This window comes from Hipposideros armiger, unplaced genomic scaffold (genome assembly GCF_001890085.2).
Source record: "Hipposideros armiger isolate ML-2016 unplaced genomic scaffold, ASM189008v1 scaffold_922, whole genome shotgun sequence".
Taxonomy (NCBI): domain Eukaryota; kingdom Metazoa; phylum Chordata; class Mammalia; order Chiroptera; family Hipposideridae; genus Hipposideros; species Hipposideros armiger.
In genome coordinates this window covers 98,814-110,568 of record NW_017732272.1, presented here as the reverse complement: position 1 = coordinate 110,568, position 11,755 = coordinate 98,814, and the positions used below count along the sequence as shown (strand labels likewise).

At 33.9% G+C, this 11,755-nt stretch overlaps 2 protein-coding genes across 2 annotated transcripts in view; one reads left to right on the top strand and one right to left on the bottom strand.

Annotated features, from left to right (window-relative positions):
• Nucleotides 1-11,755, bottom strand: part of KLRF1 (killer cell lectin like receptor F1) — a 59,429-nt gene that overhangs the window by 32,199 nt on the left and 15,475 nt on the right. The window lies entirely within an intron of this gene.
• On the top strand, nt 2,635-10,373 carry CD69 (CD69 molecule). The gene is made up of 5 exons (XM_019630547.1): nt 2,635-2,774; nt 6,400-6,522; nt 7,570-7,769; nt 8,121-8,224; nt 9,312-10,373. The coding sequence occupies exons 1-5, from the start codon at nt 2,711-2,713 to the stop codon at nt 9,418-9,420; spliced, it is 600 nt and encodes a 199-aa protein (XP_019486092.1). The 5' UTR covers nt 2,635-2,710; the 3' UTR covers nt 9,421-10,373.

Genomic DNA, 11,755 nt, shown 5'->3' with positions numbered 1-11,755 from the left:
ATATAAATGAGAAGAACTAGCTAAGAAAAATCTGAGAGCAGTGAGAACAAAAGTAAGAAAACACCGTATAGAGTAAAAATAAATTTAGCTTTTTCAAAGAATAGAATGAAGGTAAACATAGCTGGCCTATAGAACGTAGAGGGAAATTTGTGGGAGATGATTATCTCTCTGTAAAATCTATACTATTTTCATTATGTTAACCTGCCTAACTGTTCTGGAATATTCAAACTTCAAGGCTAGTTTGTGTCCAGCTAAGAAAATTAGATTTTCACGCTTATATGGAATCATCAGCAGAGAAAAGTATATTAGTAAATGGCATAGCTAGGTCATGATTTCTCTGTTAGTCCAATGAGTTGCTGAAAAGTCCTGCTTTGCATGTGGGAACATCACATGGTAAAGATTATCAGTGTGTGTAAGGATATTTTCTCTCTCTCTCTCTCTCTCTCTCTCTCTCTCTCTCTCTCTCTCTCTCTCTCTCTCAGACTTGGAAGATTTCAAATAATGATACAGATTTATAACACTGATAGTATCTCATGCATTCTTCACAACATGGTGTGCAAAATTAGTGTTAGAATGTGGATATGAACCCAGATCTCCCAAATGTAGAAGGATAAACACTTAAAAGAACTAAGTCGCTTTAACCCAAAGAAATTAGCAAGAGCATCAGCTATTCCCTTAAGTACTAGACTGAACGCCTCCTTTGGCATTCATCAGCAGTATTCAAGTGTGCACTTCCTATCCAGTGACAGTCTAAAGTCATATATTTCTGAACCTGACAATCCCACAAGCCTCTCCAAGTAGCACTCTATATTTTGGAACTTTTATGTTTTTATACATATTCTTCCATTAATTCATATTTATTTATTTATTCACTCATTCAAAAAGTTTGTACTGAGAACATACTAGGTTCCAGTTATTATGTCATGTTTTAGGGACAGGAGGGACAAGTCAGAAAAAGGCCTTGCCCCCAAGCAGCTTATAGTTTAGTAAGGAAAATAGATGATAAGCAATAATAAAATATCAGATATTGACAAGTGAGGTAGAGAAAGATAATAGTATGTGGAGGCATGGAGTGTGAGGTTCTATTTTACATATAAAAAGGCAAGGGAAGACCTCTCTGGGCAGATGGCAGTTGAACAGTGAGTGAGTTGAATTAACGGGAGAGCAAGACGTGCAAACAGATGAAGAACCCTTCAGAAAGAAGGCAAAGACCCTATAGTGGGAGAGCGCTTGACATTTTTGTGGGACAGCAAAGGGGTTATTGTTAGAGAGAGAAGTGGTCAATAGGGGAAATGGGAGGACAGGTAACCAGGGGCTACATTATGAACCTTCTCAACTAAATGGTTTGATAAGAATCATTTGATGGGGGAAGGAGGGAAGTGTTGAACTTTTCACCAAAACGATGTCACTTAATTATAAAATAAAACTTTTAGCTGCTATTTGGAAAACATACTAGGAAATTGACTGAAAAAATAGAATGGAAGCAAAGAAAGCCTTTGGGACCAACATGTACCTCTTCATGTCTTAGGTAAACAAATAAATATGATGACCTAACTAACCTATAACAGATGATAATTTACAATCCAGCTAAGCATAATATTTTCACAAAGGCTTTATTCTGAAAACAGTGTCTTTATTCTAAAGAAATGATCTTAATGATAAAATGTTTATACCAAGATTACTAGCCAGAGTGGTATTTTGATCCCCTCCTTAAATCATCATACATGGGTATTCTACATTTACTTTGTGTTGAGCTTAATAACTTATCTGGATGATATTGACATGGCAATATATTTTTATAGTAATCACATGTTAAATGTCTTAAACTTCAGAGATATATAATAAACAACCCAGCAGATAGGGAAAAAAACCCAGCAGAATACGATACAACTGAGGGGAAATAAGAGTCATCTAAATGACAGTAAAACATGACAAAAAATTAACAGGAGGTAAATGAAACAGATAAGATAAACATTTTTAGAACACGGAAAGGAAGTTCTAGACCACAAGGTTTCTATTTCCTGCATTAAAGCAGCTTCTTACCAAATGATACCTTTAAAAAAAACTAGTCCCCAGGGAAGGAGTGAATGACAGACTTCTGAGAACCGATTTACAGTTTCCTAAGAAAACTCTTCCACACTAGAGAGAGATCCATGAGGATAAAGATCTTAAAATGTGTATTCAACAATAAATCCTCTAGCCCCAAACAGTGTCAGGGTCGTAGTGGATGTTCAATAAATATTAGTAAAATAAATGATGAATGGGATTCCAGGGAAATATTCTTCTCCAAAGGATTTCCATCTCAAAGATAGGAACCCCTAACTGTTCATTGTTTACCTAGATATGCTGTATCCTAAACTATTTTTTGTTTTCTGCAAATTTAAGGAAGGATGTCAAAGATTCTGGGAAAATCCCATCTGTCTCTTTATACTACACCTACAGTTGTGAGAAAGCATATTTCAGACAGCAGGGAAAACCCGCAGCTCACCACAACAACACATTGTAAATTGTCTGGACCACTAGAGCATAAATGAAAGAGAACTGGAGTTGAGTGGCTGGAAGGCAAGAGGAAGGGGGTGGGGACAACACAACTGACTATAAATGCTGAGATGCTTCAGAGGCTCAGACACTGAACAAGAGCTCCCGTGAAGACTATCACTGTAGATTGGCTTGACCTGAGAATAAGCAGGGATTCTTGACTAGAATAAAGATGAATTCTGAGGATTGTTCCCTAACAGAGAACAGCTCCTTGCATCTGGAGAGAGGACAACAACGTAAGTCAGATCTTTTTTTTTTTTTTTTCAGATCTTGTTTTTCTGTGTTGGTAATAACTATCTGTCTAACTAGATAGATGATATATAACAGTACTTAGGGAATAAAATGAGGCTTTATCTTTTTGAGAACTGAGTTACATCTTATTTTAGTCAGGATAAAGGAGAAAATGGGAAAAACTGAATATTTCTTTATATGTGAGAAGATGATTCCTGAGACTAGAGGGAAACACAAAGGAGAATTTTAGAAGTTATTCAAAGATCTGTTTCTTTGTTTCAGTTTCTACCATCTCAATTTTTCAGGTTTAATTAGAAAACTCCCTGCACTAGTGCAGTACAATCTCCATCATTTCTTCATATCCATATGTACATCCTCCAGGAAGCAATGCCCCTCTTTACAAAAACTCTGTTTCCACATAAACAATTCCATTTTGATTGCCTTCATATCTTTGCCTTGTATCTTTGTGTGCTTGCTGTGTGCCTTATCTTGTGTTCTCACGACAGCATCTTCCAGTTGCTGGAAATGAAGGTTTCCAATCTTTGAGAAAAGAGCCATATAAGCACCTGAACATGTACAGTGTCCAACAATAATTTATTAGGAGAATGTCATGAAAGAATCCTTGAAAATGACATCTTCTGCTGTATTCTTATGGGACTCTTTTCTTCCATTTCATCCTTCTCTTTTACCCTTCTAATCACTGCCTTCAAATTCTACATGAATGAGACATTTTTTTTTTATTTTTCATCAAAATATGATTATCTTAGCTATATACTTTTTCCTCTTTTATTTGTCTATTCTATCCACAGACCTATTCTATTTCTTATTACTAGAATGTTTCTATTGTTTTCCTTTAACTTGTTTCTGTGAGGCTTTCTTGATTTTTTTCATTTATCCCTCTTCTTCTCTAATTATTGAGGTACCCCCACAGCTAGCATGTAGGAAGTGAAGTTTATTTGTAAGCAAAGCCATACAGGAATAAAGGGATGTTTTATGAACAGCAGAGCTAAGCAATCTAGAGGAAGACATTGTTTTTGGAGTGTGTGTCTACTAGACTGCTTTGCATCAGAAAAGCTTCAATTACCTCCAATAAACCCAACTGTAACTTAAGAACACAAAATCAATTGTGGATACAAGTGCAAGCCACACAAGTTTTTTGATGATCAGGTAACCGTAACTTTATGACCCAGATGAGCTGCTAAAAAGAACAATTATAATAACAAAATTACTCAATTTAGAAAGGGCATAGTTGAAAGAAGAAGAACCTAATCAGGAATTCCTAACTTTTCCTTAGGGAATCCCAAATTTTATTGAATGCTTAGTTTATGATGCCTTTGCTTCATTAGTATGAACAACCATTAGGCATCACCCTTAGGTAACTCAATATGTAACGGTGGGTTATTTTCAATTTCTCCATTAATGGACAAGGCCCATAATCACAGTGGAAGTTACTGTTGAGGGAGTGTTTAGTCACCTAGGTGATAAATAAAACTGAGTAACAATAGCCCTCATTATTGGATATAAAATATAATCTGAGAATCATCCCCACAGTTCACACATTGGATAATGGGTAATGTCATTGGTTAATGGGTAATGTCAGCCAACAGACTGACGTAGGCTTTGGAGTACATGAGGTATTTGGACGAGTTAGTACTGGCTCAGCAATGAGAGCTGCATTGAGTCTAAGCAGCATGAGAGAAGTGAAACTAGACGGAGAGCTCTGAACTTGCTACCCTACCTACCAAGGGCTGTTTCCAGTGACAATTGTGACAATTGCCTACCAGTGAAAAAAGGAAGATTAGCTTTGAAAGCTGAAAGAAATAGAGCTACGTAAGAGTGAAGGAAAGGCATCTCTTGAGAAATCTAAATGCAGATCTATGCTGGGAAAGACAATTTCCAGAAGAAGCAAAAGCTGATGTTGAAATCTAGTACATGGTAAATTACTACAAAAGAGAGCAACATCTCTGCTCGGTTTAACTTTAGTGAAGTGTTTTAAGGCAAAAAATACATGCATTTCAAGATATGTGCTTTTAATAAAAGTCATCCAGACTGAAAAACAGACTTTCAGAAAATATTTTTGCATTTTGAAGCTTTTTTACGGTAAATCTTAATATCATTCAAGTAGCAATTTTACATTTCATTTTTAGAGACCATAATAAAGAACTCTATATTTCTTGTCAGGCCAAATTGTAAAAATCCTGATAGCTTATTCTAACAAGAAACAAAATTCAAACTCAGAGTCACAAAATTCCCTTCTCTCCTTTCTCAATTATTAATTTATGTTCTAAACAGATATTCCTCTAGGTTTGTGTGTGTGTGTGTGTGTGTGTGTGAGACTAAGAATCATGATTCACATTATATTCATATTATAAATCCTCCTACAAAAATATTTCTTATTGGTGAAATCAATCTTACTTTGTTTCAACATTACACATAGGATAATGAAACTTCTGCCCAATATTTGGTTTATAATACTGTTAGGTTTCCTCTATTATTTTAACTTCTCTTCAAAAATTCAAATGTCTTATCCATGTACATATCATTTATAGTTGAGATAGAATTTCCATACAATGCTTGCATAGATCCTAAGTGTACAGTTTAATGAGTTATAACTACAACTTCAATCAAGATTTGAAATTGTCATCACTCTAGAGAGTTGCCCTGTCCTCCTTCCCACTCAAATTACCTTTCTTACACACATAAAACAATCACTTTTCTGATTTCTGTCACCATAGTTTAGTACAGCTATTCTTGAATGTCATATAAATTCAAATATACAGTGTATAACTGTAGTTGGATTTTTTTCACTCAACATTATTTTTTGAGATTCATCCATTTTGTTGTATGTAGCAATTGTTCTTATTTTGATAATGGATATAGCATAACTTGTTTATCCATTTTCCTGTTGATAGGCATTTGGGTTATTTTTAGGAATTGGCTCTTAAGAATAAAGCTGCTATGAATCTTTCTGTACAAAGCATTTTGAAGACATATTTGCATTTCTTTTGAGAAAATACGTAGGAGTAGAATTGCTGAATTATAGAGTAGGTGTATATTTAATTGTTTAAGAAACAGTTTTCTAAAGTATTTTCTTCATTCTACTCTCCCATCAGTAATATAATGAAAATTTCAATTGCTTCACATCTGGTACTATCAATCTTTTTTTTTTTAATTTTCAGCCATGCTAATTTTAGATATTTACATATTAATTCAATATTTTTAATTACACTGTCCACATTTATCCTTGTTTTCATCATCTCAAACACAGAGACATTAAGGAATTGTGCTTAGGATATTTTTACATGTCTTCTGGGGTAATCAGGTATTTAATAAATGTTCTTATTATGATAAAGCAATAAAATTATGATATACTTAGAATGATCATAGCTACTAAGTACTTACATTAGGGAGATATTTTATGATCTCATTATTATGCCTGGCTTGTTCCATTTCTAGCCAATAAGAAACTATCCAGATTCACTCAAAAGTTGGGGAAAATTAACATAAATTTTATATAAGAAGATAGGGAGACACATTATTTTTTTAAATTTAAGTGCCTCAAGAGAATATCGAATGTCCCTATCTGACTTCTACAGTATATCTGAATTCACCATCAATTTTTTTCTTCAGCTCATGCCACCAGCCCTCACTTTGTAACACATCATGAAGGGTCCCTTCAAGTTCCTGTTCCATGTGCTGTATTGAATGTGGTCATCATCACTGTTTTAATCATAGCTCTCATTGCTTTATCAGGTAGGTCTGCACTTCATGAATTCATTGAGTCTCTTTGCTGTAAGCATTCGTGCTCAGCTGAAATCAACAGAAATGACTTGGTCCAATTAATCAGAAATTCAGATTAATATAGGACCCTCCCATATATCATACATGGCCTATTGTTTAGTAAAACATACTAAATATAATTCCAAGTTCCTTGGATTAATTGTTAATAATAATATTTTTAAGTGTTCTAAAGCATCATTATAAGTTTTAAAGTTGTCCGTGATTTATACATTACTGTGGGAGAAAGTGAAATTTGAGCAAATTTTTAATTCTGAAATGATAGGGGTTGATTTAGATTTGACATAAATTGACATTTATGTTTGAAAGAAAATGTGGGCTTCACATTCATTGTGGATAAAAAAATAATAATAATACCTAAGCCATAGATTAATCAGGGCTTGGTCAGTCTCTTGTCTTTTGTCTCAAAGGCCACAGAATGGTGGTTATGGATAATTAAGAATATATCTATAAGCTCCCAGAGAGTTAATTGTCAGATGGTATTCAGAACATATAGCTATACCAAGAATCATTTGTGTCTTTTACAAATGAGAAATTTTACAATTTTATGAAGCATCTAGAGTCATAGATCTTTCAGTATGCTGAATTACTTCCCTGCAAAGAATTCTGTTCTTCATCTCCCAATATAGTGTTTTATCTACTGCATCTTCAAATTCCTCCACTTCTGCATTCAGATTCTAAACCTTCCTTAGAATTTATAATGCACTTTACCCTTCCTAGTCAAAGGCTATTTTTAAGATTTTTCTATTTTCCTACCACTTTGTGATATTATGGTCAAAGAGCCACCCTCTTTTTTCTGACACCTTGTACAATGATGATTAGGCACAATGGGAGATCAGATAAAATGAGAGCCTGCCTTCTTCTCTTCTCAGAATTTGCCTTCTTGCCTTTCATCCTTTAACTTTGTTACCAAGTACAGCACAGCATCTCCTGAACTAGGTTTGCACACTGTGGGTATTTAGTTTCTTTTGTTACTAAAGCAAACAATTTTTCTGTTTACAGTGGGCCAATACAATTGTCCAGCCCGATATATGTACTCAGAACCATCAAATGGCCATATTTCTTCATGCCCAGATGATTGGATCGGATACAATGGAAAATGCTACTTTATTTCCAATCTAACAAGCAACTGGAACTTGTCCCAAAACTCTTGCTTCAAACATGGTGCTACTCTTGCACTCATTGATTCAGAAAAGGACATGGTAAGATATTATTTAAAAACAATTTCATAAAATATTGCTTTTTTTTTTTAGCTAATCTGTGATTTGCTTCTAAGTGAACACATTGTATGTGTCTCCCATGTAGGAAAATTTAGTCACAGGAAGCCTTATGATCAGTCAAAATGAGGGCTCAATTGAGTCTTGTAAATTGGATTTGAACGCTTAGTTTCAAAGTCCAGAAATCCAAATGAGCCAATCCTATATAGAACTAATAAATGATCAGCTTAGCTGTCATGTCTCAGATGCAGCTTTTGGGAAACTGTTTTCGAGGATTTATTATATACTGACCCAGAGGGGTTGTTTAACACGCATGTCCTTTGTGCTTTCTTCAAGATCTTTTTAAAACGATTTGCGGGTAGAGCTGAACACTGGATTGGGCTGAAAAAAGATGCTGAACAGAAATGGCAGTGGTCAAATGACAAAGAATTTAATAACTGGTAAGTTTCAAGATGTCTCTTCATGCTCCCCAGCTGGCAACTCAGGGAAACCATTTCCTTTTTTTCCTGTCAAAGCACTGTTCTACAGGAAGGTTGTGCTGTTTATAAGCAGAGCTTTAATTATCTCTTTTGTATGCTTATAGTCTTTGGAATTCTTTTAAGAAAGAATTTCACATCATTATTTTGTTCTTTTAATCTACTTGGTATTCATGCAATTAATGCTTCTAGTAATTTGATCTCAGCAAAATTTCACCTGAATAATCGACTCAGAAATATTCTAAGAAAAATTATGATGATGCAAACAAAATCAAATATTTCAAATCTCATATTTATGTTTTACTGATGAGTTAGTTTTTAGGAAATAATTTCTTCTCACTCTTTCCCAGTTCTCATCTCCATAAGGATAAAGAACAATATTTTATTTTCTTTTTTTCCTAAGAACAATATTTTCATATCCAATAAGAGGCTTCTACGGACCTGAGAGAAATCTTGCCTCAGAATTAAAGATCTTACTTTATTTTCATTACCTGTAAATAAATTACATTTTAAAGCTTAAAGGACACTTTATAAGTATTGTGTTAATCTTTGTCATCTGAAAACCCAAAGTTGAATAAATTTCTAGCTGTTGAAATAGTTTTATTATAATTATTGATACAGAGAATAAATTCAGATCTCTAGAAAAGGAATTCTTAATATGTGCCTTATGATACCATATCCACAGATCAGCTTCAGGGGCCATAACTCCCTAAAATTGTTAAATGTGTATACTTTCTGAGAGTTGTTTCTTTCAGGGTTTGTGAACTCAAAAATGACCAAGAGTCACTCCTCTGGAGGCACGCCAACCGAATAAATGGAGCTCTTTTCTCTTAGCTTAGCTTTGAACCTTCCTTCCACATACTCTCCCTTTCAATCCTTGCCTACTCTGTCTCTCCAGATTAATATATGATCATTTGATGGGCAGACTTGCCTCATACATTCCTATTCAGCGCAAAAACTATAAGGTCACTACCACCATAAAGTTTATTCTCATGTAACTGAACGGAAACGATGAACTAAAATAATTCTCAGTTTCTTTATTGTTTGACAGGTTCAATATTACAGGATCTGAGAGCTGTGCATTTCTGAATAGCACAGAGGTCAGCAGCAGAGAATGTGGAAAGAATTTACACTGGATATGTAGCAAACCCTTCAAATAATGAGGAATCCTGTTTGATTATAGACTATCATAACATGGAACTCAAGGAAATTTATTTTGATGGATGTTGCTCTATGGTCAGACGTTTTCCACAAAGACTTTGTGAACAAACTGTATTATTTTGGAAATCTTCTTCCAAACAAGACTGTGGAACAAAGGGAGGGAGATTCCAGGAATATCTGCAATGTGGAATACCCCTGTCATGAGCTGAAAACATCACAGATTGACTGATAATTATGTTCAAGATTGAGAAGAATGACTTTGAACTCTTTGAATGCACTTTATACTTTTCAAATGCAGAAATAATAAAATAGCTAGGTATAGAGTTATTTATTGTTAAATGACTACCAACAATGAGTGTCTTCCATGCATTTGCACTATTTGAAGGTGTTAGATGGTGGTATTAAAAACTGAATGTAAACAAACAGAATCTTAACTGGTAACACAGATATTTACTCCAAATGAATTTTTTTTTAAACTCAGAGAACACTTATAAGTGGACAAATGCTTATGAAACTAAGCTTTGTAATATTTCTCTCTTCTTTGGAGAAGTTTGCTGGGGTTTTTTGTCATTTTTTTCCCACAAAAGAATGGGATGACCATGTATTTATGTCATCATTTTTTTTTTTTACTTCTTCAATGTAGACTTGTCTTTTTCAACGGTACATAATTCATTGCTTTTAAAGCCTTATACATAGTGTTTTAAAAAGATAAAGACAAAGCTAAAAAATATGAGGAATATTTGTAAAACATGTAAGTGTTGGAAATTGTGCAATATATGATGTGGCAATTCCCCACTAGGAAAAATTCTGTATTGTTCAAACCTAGAATACCAGTCTTATCTGATTATAGATCTGTGTCTCACCTAATCAATTCTATCATGTGCAGTACTTCATGTGAAGTATGTTTTAGTGCAATCAAGTGTTTTGTTTGTCTTTTGTATTCAGTGCAATTATAAGCTGCTTTTATGTATGTTAAAATAAAAGTAGAATCAACAAAATGATTTCTAAGAAGTGTTCATTGTTTTAAAATACACTAAAAATTATGTGTTATACTGGAAATCAGAAAAGAGAATTTTATAACATTTTTTTAAAAACTTACCTGTTGTAAACCCTTAGTTTCATAACATGATTTCTACTTTTCAAATTGTTTTCATGGGTATTTTCCAAAAGGGCCATATCCATTTTTCTGTATAATAGCAGATGCTCAGTAAATATTCTAGTCAAGAAGAATTCATGTCATTTAAAATGCTTTTGTCTTTATTATTTTCTTTTTCTTTACTGTTTATCGCCTCATACTGAAGAGCTACAGAAAAGCTGGGAGACACCTAAAGTCATTTTTTGAGAACCGATTTTGATCTCATCCTCTCTCCAGTAAAAGGACAATTGGTTCTCATAACTGATGCTCTGAAAGCGTCTTGATCAGAAATGCTATACATATTTTGGTTATTTACATAAAATAATTTATTAAATAGAAATAAGGTACTACATAATTTCATGATACATTTCAGTCAAGGAAAAATCTATACCTTCAAAATTATTTTATGAATGCATTTTGCAATATTCTCCTTCTCTGAAAGTTGGAAATATGCTATATGTGATATCTTTAAACTTTTGTCATTAGTATGGCATGTTGAAAAAAATATGTGAATTCCAGACACTGCTTAGTGATAAATAATACAGAAGTTTCTTAATCTTAGTGTCCCTTAGTTCCCACAGCTGTAAAATGAAACAAATGGCCTTCAAACTATAATATACTATCATTACTTTTTTTTTTATTAGTTTCAGGTGTACAAAACAATGTAATAGTTAGACATTTACACCCCTCACAAAGTGATAACCCTCCTCCCCCAATCTGCTACTCCTCTGACATTGTGTATAGCTGTTACAATTCCATTGACTCTATGCCCTCTGCTGTACTCAACATCCGGTGACTATCTCTCTCTCCCTCTCCCTCTCTCTCTCTCTCTCTCTCTCTCTCTCTCTCTCTCTCTCTCTCTNTATATATATTATATATATATAATTATATATATATATAATTATAGTTGACATTCAATATTATTCAGCTTCAGCTAACAACAATATACTCCTGAGTGATGCTAGAAACCAGTGTTTTGTGATTCGTGTACTATGAAGTGTGCAAGTGGGATGTGTTGCTGTGGAGAGCCAGAGCACAGGAGAAATACTGCCTGAGACTCATCTCTACCACTTACTAGTTGACTAGCTGTTTAAAGTAGGAATAGTTAGAAATTTAGTTAAAAGTAGCTAGAAACTAAATTTATTAATACATGAGAAGGGACTTAGAACAGCACTTGGCTCAAAGAAAACTCCAAAGAT